The following is a 14929-nucleotide window of genomic DNA, read 5'->3' as shown; positions in this document are numbered from 1 at the left end:
ATGCAAGTAAGAAAACAAGGGCTGAACTTTCCATTTCATATTAGCTGACTTTGGCCTAAGTTCCCTTTTACAGTTTTCTGGCCTTGTCTGGCTTCAATTGCTAAGCAAGATGAAGCGTGGCTAGTACTTGAATGGGAGATCTGTAAGGAATGCCAAAAATATAGGCTATGTTCTTCTCTCCTAAATAATAAAATATTCAGTTAACATTTTTATCAAATTTTCTATGAGATAAAGGGAAAATGATATTCCCGATATGTGGAATATCTATGCAAATGCTTACTTTTTAATATACCTTCTGTCATCTTCTGAAGTCAGTGGACAAAGGGCTTTATGATTGAAAACCCTCACTGTATACCATATATGCCGGCGTATAAGACGACCCGGCGTATAAGATGACCCCCCAACATTTCCACTCAAAATATAGTTTGTTATATACTCGCCCCCTCTTCCGCATGCCTTCCACTTTTGCACTTTTTTTTTTTTTGAGGCACTTTTGTCTACCGTGGAAACAGAATCCCGTGAAGCTGAAAGGAGCAGCCAGCCTTCTCCCAGCTCCCAAGGAAGCGAGGCTTGCACCGCCCGGGCTTCGCTGAGGTATCCGGCTGGGGCTGTCAAGAGTTGTTACCGCTGGCGCGGCTCCACGTGCTCCAGTCCCGCGTTGCCTCGGGAAGGAAAGGCAAAAAGGAAGAGCCGCGGGGCGCTTTGTAATGGCAGCAGCGGCTCCTGGTTTTGCCTTTCCCTTCCCGAGGCAACGCGGGACTGGAGCCGCGCCAGCGGTAACAACTCCTGACAGCCCCAGCCGGATACCTCAGCGGAGCTCGGGCGGTGCGAGCCTCGTTTCCTTGGGAGCTGGGAGAAGGCTGGCTGCTCCTTTCGGCTTTACGGGATTCGTTTCCACGGTGCGCAAAAGTGCCTCAGCCGCGGGCAGCCGCAGTGCTTCCCAATTACTATTTGCCGGCGTATAAGACGACCCGGCATATAAGACGACCCCCCCAATTGGAGGCATCTTTTTCAGGGCAAAAAAGTCGTCTTATACGCCGGCAAATACGGTAATCCTTCCTAACTCTGACACTTGGTAATGCCAATTTCAGAGACCAGCAACAGAATTGGAGTAAAGAATTTTTTCAGACAGATTAACTGTAAGCTTCTTCCTGTCAGAATCCTTCTGTTGCAATTTGTGCATGACCAGATCCTTTTCATTGGAGAAAACATATTCTTATGTTTGAATTCAAAGTAAATTGTTCAGGAAGTGCTTCATTTATTATTGTGATATTTCCCTGAAGGACAGTATAAGACATGTGACAGTTCAAAGTAATGATAGTTTGGTCATTTTAGGAATTCTTGTGCTGGCTATAAAAATATCTTTTACCCTTTTAGGCTTGTACATATTAAAACAGTAATGCTCCTCCTTTTCCTGGGTGAAACTCAGTCAGAAGCAATAATAGATGTCAGGGTGAGGAACTCGTTGACTTTGGCATGCCTATTTAGCATGTAGTTTATCAATCCTCAATCAGAACACTTAAATATTATTGCTTTCATAGATTTGAAACATTCGTAGGAATGAAGGCTTTTCGGGCATTAGTAGATATTGTGACTAGAACAAATAGCCTTACTTCTTCAAATCGTTCAGAAAAAGATGGAGAACTTGTCATACTGTCATATAGTTCTGTTATCTTCCTTACTAAACATTTTCTAAGAAAAAAATAAACCAGCATGTCCTTCCTATAAATAAAATGAACACAATAGCAGTTTATCCTTTCAAGGCTTGGACAACATCAGTGAATTTCTTATTAATCCTTTTATAAATTTTCAACTATAAGTTCAAGAAGATTATAAGCATTGTTGTAATTTTATTTCTGTAGGTTATGACACATCTGCGTGTGACATACGAACGTATGAACCAGTCTCTTTCTCTTCTTTACAATGTGCCAGCAGTTGCTGAAGAGATCCAGGATGAAGTTGGTAAGTAAAATCTCATTTTAGTTTGAAAATTTTATTCTAGCAATAATGCAATTATTTTCAACTATTGGGACAAAAGAAATTGTAACATGCATGGTATTAAAGGAGATAATAGTTCCTCATATAAACTGAAGCAAGCACAGAACTGAAGTGATGTTGAGTTACCACATGGGATGAAAAAAGCCACTATATGTTAATAAGAAATTGGATTTCTCCATGCCCTTCATGCAACAAACGGGAAAGAGGCAAATAAAATCTATTTTTCAGAAGAATATTTTTGCTTTTGTCAATGTTGCTGGAATGGTATGTGCTTTTCAAAGATAATGGAATGGGAGGAGAGGAGAAGGAGAGGAGAGAAGAACCTTGAAGGTTTTCTAGTCTACTCTCCCTCTGCGCAGACAGGAAACCCTAGACCAGGGGTGTCCAACCTTGGCAACTTTAAGACTTGTGGATAACTCAGACCTCAGCCAGCAACGCTGGCTGAGGAATTCTGGGAGTTGAAGTCCACAAGTCTTAAAGTTGCCAAGGTTGGACACCCCTGCCCTAGACCATTCCATACAAATGGTTTGTCCAATCTCTTCTTAAAAAGTGTTGGAGCACCCACAACTTCTGGAGGCAATTTGTTCCACTTACTAATTGTTCTAACTTCAGGAAAATTCTCCTTAGTTCTAGATTGCTTTTCTCCTTGATTAAGTTCCAACCATTGCTTCTTGTCTTGCCTTCAGGTGAATTGTTTAAATTGTTTAAAAGAAGTATAATGTAATGTCATATCAACGTAAATTATTAGGGTAATGGTCTAAAATATTTTTTTATTATTTTTATTTTCCCTTTCTTCAGATGAATTACTTCAGAAAGAGCAAAACTACTCTGATGATGTTTTGGCTAATATGATCAGTGAACCCAGGATCAGCTATGGAAATGATGCCCTCATGCCTTCATTGACAGAGACTAAAACAACAGTGGAACGTCTCCCAGTGGATGGAGAATTCAGCCTAGACGATCTTCAGCCTTGGCATCCCTTTGCAGTTGATTCAGTCCCAGCAAATACTGAAAATGAAGGTAATGTAATAAGAGGAAGAAATTGATTTTGGGGGAAGGTTTATTAAGATGATAAAGGCAATATAGTATAAACAATATGCAAAAGTGATGATAAATGGAGAATTGATTGAAAAAAATTAATATTAAGAAGAGAACAAGACAAGGGTGCCTCTTGTCACCATTACTGTTTTAACCTTAGAAGTGTTAAATAGAAACAGTCAATGGTAGTACATGGGACAGGCTTTGAGCACTACTTAAAAGCTATTGTTAGGTGGTTCTCCAGCAGTAACCAACTTGTAGTGCTACAGGGTCATCTTTGTCTCCTGTGTATGTAACATCTACATGACTGAGTAATCTACTTGATTTGAATTAGGTTTATCTCAGAGGTAGTTTATTTAGCTTGAGATGTGATATAATGCTGGATAGGAAGACTTCCCTAGATATAGATCCATGTTTTGGGGGTCCTTCTAGATGCACCTGGTCCTTCAACATCCTAGCAGAAAACAATCCAAGGAGCATGCCTCAAGATCCTGATTAGTCTACTTACTAGAAAGGTTAAGATTATAGTTCCAGAATTCCAGTTATTTTACTTTCTAACGATGCCTCATTTTTGTGAAAATGGGAGAAGCTGCATTTGCTCATAATTTTGATAACTGCCAATATCCTCACTAGTTTAGATCCTAGATCCCGATCATTTCATGGATTTATTACTGAAATGTTCTTTACATGAGTGTTCCTTTGAAGGCTCTCTTGAAGTTGCAAGTGGCAAAGAATGCAGCAGCCTGTTTGTAGTGCATGAGAGCCTCTAGGCTAACATAATCTATAAAGCCCTTCCTGGCATGGTGCCTTGGTATCTGTGGGAGCACCTGCTTCAGGTAGAATCGATTCCAGATTATTTGGCCCAGAAAGCACTATGAGTCCCCTCTCAAGAGATTAGAGAACAAGGCTACAATATGTTACTTTTCAAATTATGGTCATCTATTTTATGTAAACCTTATCTGTGGAGATCCAGATGGCATCCTTGCTTATAGTTTTCCAGAGCAAAACACACTACTTAGGTAGCATTTTGGGCTGCTGAAGGATATAGAAGGGCATAGAAATCATTCTGATGCCACTTTTTAAGGAGGTGTGATTTTATGGATTTAAAATCATCAGAAAGCTAATTAGATTAGCAGTATAGAAATGTTATAAATAAAGGGATGGAAGCCTTTGAATCTACTGAAAAAAATCAGGTTTTCCACTCAGTCAAGATTTTAATGGATGGCACTGCCTAAAACTCTGCAGTCAAAAAAAAATATTTTCTGTTGACAGCTCAGAAAGACAAAACGCAAGTGCAAAAGCTTTCACAGATTGAGACTATAAATCCCACAATTCCCATCGGCAAGACGAAGCTTTTCTTCTTGCTTATCCAATTCTCAGCTTGCAGGTGAATAAAGGGTTCTGTATTCAAAATTTATGTTGTAGGTAAACTTAGGTTAACCGGGTTCTGTGATTATTTATTTATTTTGTCAGTCGATATGGCTGCCGAACTAGCAATATGGCATGAAAATAAAAAATAGATCAACAAGATGAAAGCACACAAAGGTAGTGCTTGACTTACAACCATTCATTTAACGACTGTTTGAAATTACAACGGTACTGATAAAGTGACTTACGACCAGTCCTCACTTTTATGCCCATTGCAGCTTCCCCACAGCCATGTGATCAAAATTAATGGGCTCGGCAACCAACATCTATTTACAGTGGTTGCAGTGTACTAAGATCACCTGACTGCAACCTTCCCAACCGGCTTCCGACAAGCTAAGTCAATGGGGAAAGCTGTATTCACTTAACAGCCATATGATTCACTTGACAGCTGAAACGATTCTTTAACAATTGGGGCAAAACATGTAGAATTGGGCATGACTCACTTAACAACCACCTTGCTCAGCAGTGAAATTCTGGTCCGAATTGTGGTCGTAAGTGAAGGATTTCTTGTGTATTACATATACACAAGAAAAGCATAGCAAGGCCCAAGGCTGCAACCCTTTCAGTTTTTGGAGAGTCACAAATGGGCTCATCCTTTATCCTGGCTCAGTACCCAGTAGAAACACTTACTAGGTCTTTAAAGTTTTGTGGAGGGCCAACAAATTTAGGGCTATGGAGCCTGCTGTTCCTCTGCAACAGAAAATGCACGCCATCTCCTGGACCCTGCTACAGGGCAGTTTTAAAATTATTTTCTACTAAAAATAACAGATGACATGTTCTTTGATTTTCATTTATATATTCCATATGGATATACTCTACATTCCCTGTACATTTCTAAATATTGTAATTATTATTTATTATAGTTGATTTTTATATTGTCTACTTAAAAAAAACCCTAGCTTTTGTACTATGATGCCATCAAGTTAGTAGTGTCAATTCTGAGCAACCACATAGATCAGGGGTCCCCAAACTTGGAAACTTTAAGACTTATGGACTTCAACTCCTAGAATTCTCCAGCCAGCATTGACCCTGGGTGTTTGTGCCTTGACTGGGAATCTGGGTTAATTAAATCTCTTTTGTTATTTTGAAAATAATAAATTTGCATGCACTCAACAGTGTCAAATATAAAAGAGCGTAGGCATAAATGAACTAAATATTAAACTTGGTTATAATGCATGTGACAGCTTGGCAGGTAAGCTGGATTTCAAAGCAAAGACTATTTGTAGCCACAATTTTCTATAAAGAACTTTTATAATTATAGAACTGTTATAATCAAGACAATCTTTTCTAATCAAATGCCTTTCAAATATATTGGGTGGCAATTTTTGTAATTTCTAATTTGGCTTAAAAAATAATGGGGCTTATGATCCAACATGCGCAGACATTGTTTTCCAAAGCATTATTTTAGAAATAATTCTTTTTTTTAGAGATATAGAATATTGGTTTTGAAAAAAATGATAAATTCCTAAGACTTCGTTCAGTTATTCTGTTACAAGCTAGTCTGAAGCATAATTGTTTTAACACTTATGATAGTATTTGATGATGATGATGATTGTAACAACAGCAGCCTAACTTCTAAAGGGCAAGAAAAATGAACGAAGTAAAAACTACCTTAAAATAAGTGGTATGTATTTATTTGTGATATTATGTTATCAGCTTTGTTTAAAAAAAACACAGGATAATTTACTTCACCTTGAAAAAAATACTTTTTCTTTTCTATCACATAATTGTTTATTATTTGATTCAGGTCAGCTAAATTGTAACAGCTAGAAATTAATTACAATAAGATGTCAGTTGCATATATACATTTAGTTTCAAATGTTCTTGTTTCTTTCTTTTTTATTTTCAGGATTAACTTAAAAGCAGATACTTTTTCTCAGCTGATGCTTTTGTAACTTCATTTATGGCACATATCTTTCCTGCACTATCCCAATCAAAACCACAGGCAAATAGTTTTTGAAATTTTTGTTTATTTCTTTTTATTTGCTCTTTATCTTTCCTTTTTATTTATTTCTTTGGCTGCATATACCCAGTTGAGCCAGTTGATGCCCGTCCAGCTGCAGACAGAGGACTCACCACACGACCAGGTATATAATTGGCATGGCTTTTACCTAACCTGTGTTGTCCTGCATGTCTGTGTTTGATTTGAGTGGAAGGAATCATCTTTTCTTTGTCATGTTTCTCTGCTGTGCTCCTCTGTCTTTGCATAGACATGATTTAACAACAAGGATCTTGGAGTCCTCATCTCTAATGACTTAAGTGCTAGAGCCCACTGTAACTACATAGCCAAAAAGACGTTAAGAGTTGTTAACCTAATCTTACGTAGCTTTTTCTCTGGTAATATTACACTAATAACTAGAGCATATAAAGCATTTGCTAGACCAATACTCGAATACAGCTCATCAGTCTGGAACCCACATTACGTATCTGATATTAACACAGTTGAGAAAGTCCAGAAATATTTCACAAGAAGAGTTTTCCACTCCTCTACCTGACATATTGCAACGTATCACAATGTTTTTTGCCTTTGTAGAGCCAGAGTGGGCATGGCCTGCATAGTGACGCATCCGGCCCACAGGCCGCCAGTTTAACATCCCTGTCCTACAGTGCCCTATGCTTGATCTGTTTTGTTTTCTTTCTTTTTTCTTTTTGCTCTCACTCAAGGTAGAGATTACTTTAACAAACTCAGCAATGTAACCTCAATTAGTTTATTAGAACCCAGCAGCCAGCACTGCTGCTGAGTGATTAAATTTCAGACGGAAGGCTTTTTTTGTCAGTACACAAACTGTACACATTGGTCAAAAATGATTTTCTAGAGAAAATTACAATTGTATTTGTAAGAGGTCACTATTATTTTGCTAACTAACTGATACGTTGCTAGATGAGGAGTGGTATAATTTCAACAGTTGCCTTTAAATACTGTCTCAAAATGTGATTTTTTTTAAAAAAACTGACCTGCATCTCAAAAATACACTAATAACTCTTCACATTCACTAGATTTATTACTTCAGGATGTCATGGCATGTATATAACAGTCCCTCATCCAGTTTTCTCCATGACCCTGTGATATAGACTAATAACAACAATAAACTATTGAAGAAATTGATGTCTTCAGTGGTTATATAGGTATGACTCGCTACAGATAAGCACAGTGTAAATTAATTTAGCAAATACATTCTTCTTAGTCTGGCAGTTATGTATTGATCTCACTGGAATAAAATGGAAACCTTTGCAAGCTTTACTGCCATCCAGAATGTTTCTATATGAACACACTTTTGTAATGTTGAGCATTTATATTGATAGTGAGGAAGAAATTACGGACTGCTGGTTGTTTTTTAAAAAGACTTCTTTAAAGATTGACAGATATCCCTATTTCCTCATCTATTATGCAACTAGCCAAATTTCACATCCAACACAAATAAATTTTATGGTATAAGTTACCAGAGCCTAGCTTCATTGATTTTCAATGGACTATTGTAAACTTTTTGTGGCATCAGATCTTTGGCAAATTTGCATATATTTGCCTTATTAAAACATATTGCAGTAATATAAGGGATCATCTAAGAAGAAATGAGAGAAAAAGCAAAATATATTTTCCTTGAGGAAAAACATTTCTATAAATAACATTGTTGTGGTTTGTCACATAGTCAGCCAGATTGTTTAAACTGGATTTAGCGTTTTTGTCCATTGATTGAGTCCTTCCCAAAAACCTGGGCTAGGGGGGTGTTGTTTGATGGTATTAAAACGTATGTCACAGGATGTAAACTGTTTCAAGTAAAGCTGCTTTTTGCAATTGATGGGGATTTTGTCAATTCCAAAGGTGTTAAAATGGTGTTCCAGTTGTTTTGAGATTGTATGTGAGGTGCCCATCACTATTGGTACTATCTTTACTTTCTTTTGTCACAATCATTCTAATTCTATTTGTGCGTCTTTGTATTTTGTGGTTTTCTCTAGTTCTTTCTCTTTTACTCTGCTGCCTCCAGATACTGCAGTGTCCACTATCCAGATATATCTTTTAAGATTTCTACATCTCATGAAATTTCAGCATATCCCTGAAATTTTGATAAAATATCACATGTAAACAGTGAAGTCTCTTGTGGCCACAACATAATTGAGATTTAGGAAAGTAGTAAAATTTGATGATTTCAACAAAACTTTGAGGAAGAGCTGGCTTGAAAGAGTTTCTTGTTTAGTAAAATTATACAGCTCTATGGATACATTATCCCTTGGGATAGGGACTCCATGCATTGCTCATCTATTTTTGCTATTTTAAAATTCTTTGCATATGTTACATACATCAGATTTGGTTCATATAAGCCTAGTTAAATGCATAAATAAATGGCAGCCTTGCTAAAATTCAGCCATGAGTTAGAATTATACATTATTAATCTAAATCAGAATTAAATATCAGGATATACATTTTATTATTCATTAGCACTGATCTTTTGACTAAGAAGTGCATATAAGCCAGCATTTTACAATTGTATGTATTTATAGCTTTAGGACAGTGGTGGTTAACCTTTTTGGACTCCTGTGCCAAAAATTGTGTACGGGCTGGAACACGCGTGTTCACATGCCAGTACCCACATGCCCCGTGCATATGTGAACAATCCGCCCCACACCCCCTTACCTGTACTGCGCCTCACAGTTGATTTTCTGCTGGCTTGAGGCCTTTTTCGGCCTCCCAGAGGCTTGAAAAAAGCCCCTGCAGGCTGAATAGGCCCATTTCATCACTTCCCGATTACAGGTAAGTTTGCCTGCAGCTCGCGTGCCAGCACAAATGGCTCCGCGTGCCATCTGTGGCACACGTGCCATAGGTTCGCCGTCATGGCTTTAGGACCTAATAGTCCAACATTTTCTTTTCTTGCAATGAGCCACAAATGTTATTTTGAACTTGTACTTTGAGAAATGAAACAATATCACGATGTATCTGCAACCAAGATTCTCAATTGATGTTAATGTTAGATGTCTCCATGGGCCAATTCAAATAATCAGGCACAGCAGTCTCAGTTAGTGCCAGGAATAAGACTCATCCTTGCAAGCTTGCTCCAGTTTAATTACCTGGCCTGTTTCTTTTGAACACTGTATTACTTGCGTAGTCTATTTCTTTGTTTCATTATTTTTCCTGTTTATCTCAAATTACCTTTCTCTCTCTAATTTTTCATTTGCATTTCTTAATATTTTCTGTTGGTAGCTGAGGTGGATGGTGTTCATATAATTATTTTCAAAAGTTTGTTTTTAATCATTTCTTGGTTTTTTGGTTTAACTCAGGCTCTGGATTAACCAATGTTAAGACAGAAGAAACCTCAGAATTAAAGATGGATGCAGAATACAGACATGATTCAGGATATGAAGTACATCATCAGAAACTGGCAAGTGTAGTCTCCATTCTTAGATTGCTTTAGCTAAAATTAAACAATTTGTTTATGAACCTGTTTCATATAAATTTCTTTAGGATGTTGTCCTGTGATTATTGAAACCTGGATCTTGAGAAACCATGATATCTTATATTGTAAGACATTTTTGTGGTAAAAATCTTACACTTTATTATGTTACATGTTATGTTACATTATGTTATTTTATATTTTTATGTACGCCTGTAGTATATAAAATTTTGGTAAGTTATAAATATGGGTGATTTTCGTTTAATCACCAAACTTACAATAGTGTTTAATGAATAGTAATTATGACCAGACCTTGTACTTACAACCAACACAGTTTCCCTCAGTCATGTGAACGTGATCTGGGCACTTGGCACTCCGCTTGCAGTTATGACATCACAGTGTCCCATGGTCACACGATTGTGCTTTGTGACTTTCACGGCTTCCCACAAACAAAATCAGTGGTGAAACCGACACCTTTAAAATATGAGAATCAGATCGTACTAATTTGCCTCAGGAAACAATATTTTGGTATTTAAACTTGTTCACTTTGGAGAAATTATTGAACATTGCAAATGCATCATTTTACAAAGCTAAAGAACTCATTAGAAATCATGTTATCTTCTTATACAATCACCTTTTATTTTTATGTTTAGGTATTCTTTGCTGAAGATGTAGGTTCAAATAAAGGTGCCCTCATTGGACTAATGGTAGGGGGTGTCGTCATTGCCACTGTCATTGTAATCACTTTAGTGATGCTAAAGAAGAAACAGTATACATCTATCCATCATGGTGTAGTGGAGGTAAATGAAACTGATAAATATTATTCCATACATTATTTCAGAAGCAGATAGTACTAAATAAATTTAAGTCCATCTGTGTAGATTTATGTATTTAATAGAATGGTGTTAACTTCCTGTTGGAGATATATCATCTATATCCTTAATATTCTCATTTTTGGTACGAGTAAATTTCTCAGATTAATATTCCTATGTTGGATACATAGACCTGTGCTCCAAAAGAATGCTTAAACTGATACTTTAGTTATGTTTATTTATATCACCCACATAACAGCATGAGATACATTTTCTATCTCTGTAGTCTTAAGGTATTAAAAAGGTATATCTCACCATTTTAAAGGTATTAAATTACAGAATATTTAACCTGTAGACCAAAGCACTGACTATTTATTGTCTTTCCGTATAGCATCTATTGCAGGGCTGTCAAAATCGTTGCCCCCAGGCCAGATGCGTCACACACTGGCCACACGCCCAGTTTAGCAAAGGGGGAAAAAGTCACAATACATCACGTGACGCTGCTGTGATGATGCGAGTTTGACACCCCTGATCTATTGGGAAGTAAGACCCAGTGTCATGACAGTGTAATGACAGCTCTGATGCTGCCCAGGACCAATCATTTGAGTAATTTGAATGACTATAACAGGACTGAATATTCACCTACTTTTTTAAACAGCTTAGACAAATGTTAAATAAACATTTAACTGTATAAATGAATTTTATACAATACTTCTTATATCTAGAAATGTTATTTCAATATTGCAGTATAAAAATTGGGGACAAGGACATATTCAGCATTGCCTGTTAACTAATAGAAGCTCAGATACTTTCATGATTGTTAGTGATCACAAAAATAACAATTATACAATCCCACAGTATTTGTAATGTACAAAAGAAAATTAGTAGTTCAAAAGAAACTACGAACTATAATTAAGTTTTATCCGTTGCACATCTAAAATGTTTTGATTCATCTTGCCCTATTTTCCAAAGATATTTTATGTACTATACTATATCCATACTATAAACAAATTGATTAAACTGTATTAGTATTACAGTATTATTATAACAAGCAATTATATGAGAACATTCATCCTTTTTCCCTTCAAGCAGCTGGTAAAGGTTTTAATGGCAATAACAGATTTTAACATTATTTTTATGGTTGATTTAGCTTTGCATTCTTTTACAAATAAGGGGAATACCAATGCTGGGAATGAATGAATAAATAAATCAACAATTACACCAATAGAAAATAATATTTGTAGCTCAAGGTTGGTGCTCTCTGAACCTGGTTTTCTTGTTGATATTTCATTGCCAAGCTTGGTAACATCATCAGTGCTAGTAGGGAATGGGGTTTGCTGTCAATGTATGTATTAATGGCAACTAAGATATAAAATAACTGCAAACTCCACTCCCTACTACCAAATCAAATCAAATCAAATCAAATGTTTATTGTCAATGCACAACATATGTACAATGAAATTGAAATGATGTTACCTAGTTTGGTAACAAAACATGTGCAAGTGAAACTACTAAGCTCAGAGCAGCAAAGGCCCCATAAACAATTGTGGTCTATCCATGTTTGGCTTTGACTGTACTCTTCCTTGGCCTGCTCTAGGTGGATGCTGCAGTGACACCAGAGGAACGTCACCTTTCTAAGATGCAACAAAATGGCTACGAAAACCCAACCTACAAGTTCTTTGAGCAAATGCAGAACTAGAACACCATAGCAACCTCATGAATTGGACAGCAAAGTGATTGCTTCACTGCCCATCGATGTTCAGCTGAAAGTAATATGGAAATAAGCAAACAAAACAATGTTTTATTATTTACTCATTATCGCCTTTTGACAGCTGTGCTGTAACACAAGTAGATGCCTGAACTTGAATTATAAAATCAGTAATGTACTCTTTCTTGACATTTCAGTCTTTACACTACATTATTAATGAATGTTTTTGTGTACTGTAAAGTTAGCTGTACTTAACTAGTGCATGAATAGATTATTTCTTGATTATTTATCATACAGCTCCTTTAGCCAGTTGTATATTATTCTTGTGATTTGTGATGAACAAAAAAAAAGTCCTAATTGAAATATACTTTAAGAATTGATGGGGGATGCTTTTTGTGTACGTGGGATTGAGCTGCTTCTCTTCGCTAAGTTTTCCTTTTCCTGCTTACTATGCATTTTAAAGACAAAATGTTTTGGGGATTTTTTTAGAAAGTATTCCAGATGAGTTATTTTCTTCTGCAGTTGCATTTTATTGTACAGATTGTTGCTTCTGCTGCACTAGTGATGTAGAAAATCATGGGAATACACATTTGTTTCTTTGTGCCTGTTTTATGTGCACACCTTTAGGCATCGAGGGAGTAAAGTTTTTTTGCCATGTATCTTTTCATCTAAAAAGAATAAAGGAAGGAAAAGAAAAAAATATCATCCCTGTTAATCATGAGCACTTTTATACCAGGGCAGGGTGAAGGGAAGAATGGGAGAAATGCCTGCTGGTTTAAAACAAAAATAGGGAACCTGTAGGATAATATACATAATTGTTGCTTATGAATTGATAGCTTTCTACAATATGTTACATAAATAAATTACAAATAAGACTATTGGGCAAGAGTTTTACTTGGATGGAGAAATTACCTTTTGGGAGGAATAATTTTAATAATGACCATCAAGTGGGAGGGGGGGGGTGTAGGTTTTTTTCTTCTGCAAAAAAACATGATTCATAGAATTTCTTCTTTAAATACAATTGATAAAACTAGCAGTAGGTGAGAGGGTGTTTGCCTTGGCATGCCTTCCCTCTAAAATGTCTTTTTTCAGTTTGTATAATAATGTTTTAATGTAAATAAATACATTCCTGGAGTTTTATTGTATTAGTGTGATTCTGTGATAACTGTCCCACATTACTTGCTTGGTTGTACATTTTTTTCCACGAAGAATGCTCAGGCATTCCTGGTAAACGCTAAATTTGGGAAGCTGATCTTTACAAGCTATCTTTAATGTTGTTATATCCAAGTGAGTTCAATGTGATTTACTTACAAGTAAATGTAGTGTTAAGATTACTAAAATCTTATCAAACTTTCAAGGTTGATAATCTTCTGGTAACGATATTTGAGGAAGCAGGGGATTAACTTTTCATTAAATATATGGTACATTTAATTTTTGTAAATGACAAGAGGTGGCTGCATTCTGGTATGCAGGAAAGGATGTAATTTGTCAAAAAGCTCCTGGTTCACTGAACTAACATATCTTTTATGGTAATAATGGCACGCAGATTTAGTAATCTTATGATAGGGTCAGCATCTGCTTGTTTGCAGCCACCTATTTGTGCCAATAAGCGATCCAGAAAGAAAACCCGAAGAGTATTTTTACCTAGCTTGCATCATGTTATTTTCTTCTGTATAATCAGAAATATACAGAATTCCTTAAATGTATACTTACATATACAAGTACAGTTCTCTGGCCACACAGCATCATAGCATCAAAGGCAACGGAAAGAAACTAATTCAATTTGAAGCATTTGAGCTGAAATTACTCAGTTAATTTGCTCACAATCGTAACTGGAATGAGCACTTCTGTTTTAGAAGGATGCATGTTAGTTAAAATCCTGGATAACCTTTTGCTTCCAATGTAGGAGTCTGATAATAAAGTATTCTGTTCCTGTTTATTTTACTAAATAAGCTACCTAACGATGCTTGACACCAGAAACATCCAGGGAGGGGGGATTTAAAGATTCAGCACTTTCATGATTTCATATGAGTTGTCTATTTTGTATCTCTCAGTTCTATTACAATTACAAAATACTGAACTTATATATTAATTCATATTTTCTATATATTGATTTTCCTATTGGGGCAGTGAAGTTAATATTAAGATCTGTTTGGATTAATCACTAAGTACACAAAGAGTGCAGTAAGTCATATATGCAATTTACAAAGAAGCCTATTATATTAATTTGACCAACAAGGAATTGTTTTAAGCACAAGTTTTTGTAAAAAAAATGTGTAAAAATATGTAAAAGTCATTTTTAGATCAAAGTGTTTCATGTTTTTATCTAGTGCATCTAGTGCATTTATTGTTTATAGAACAATATTGTTGTAAAAGAAATTTTCCAATTAAAACAATCATAAGAAAAATCTTTTTGCTAGTTTTGAACTAATGTAGATCAAGGGCCCAAATCTATTCATTATTGACAACAAATCTAAAACAATGAGTATCATAGTTCCAGAATGTTTAAGGTACAGATCTACAAAAAGTATGAATAATTCATATTTGGACACAAAACCAAA

General features: G+C 36.0%; 1 protein-coding gene across 2 annotated transcripts in view; it reads left to right on the top strand.

The window, feature by feature from the left end:
• APP (amyloid beta precursor protein) overlaps positions 1 to 13502 on the top strand; it is a 103132-nt gene extending 89630 nt beyond the window's left edge. For both annotated transcript variants that reach the window (XM_026664121.2, XM_087966668.1), the window contains 6 exons: positions 1863 to 1962; positions 2797 to 3018; positions 6498 to 6551; positions 9736 to 9836; positions 10502 to 10648; positions 12258 to 13502. In XM_026664121.2, coding sequence (XP_026519906.1) covers positions 1863 to 1962; positions 2797 to 3018; positions 6498 to 6551; positions 9736 to 9836; positions 10502 to 10648; positions 12258 to 12359 — 726 coding nt within the window. In that variant the 3' untranslated portion in view covers positions 12360 to 13502. The remainder of the gene's footprint in view (positions 1 to 1862; positions 1963 to 2796; positions 3019 to 6497; positions 6552 to 9735; positions 9837 to 10501; positions 10649 to 12257) is intronic.
• The last annotated feature ends 1427 nt before the right edge of the window (positions 13503 to 14929 follow it).

The sequence above is a fragment of the Notechis scutatus genome, chromosome 5, assembly GCF_049901735.1.
Source record: "Notechis scutatus isolate UNSWTSFEM ecotype Mainland chromosome 5, rNotScu1.2, whole genome shotgun sequence".
NCBI classification, from domain to species: Eukaryota; Metazoa; Chordata; class Lepidosauria; order Squamata; family Elapidae; genus Notechis; species Notechis scutatus.
Note: the sequence above shows the minus strand (reverse complement) of the source record. Positions and strands in the feature narration are given on the sequence as shown.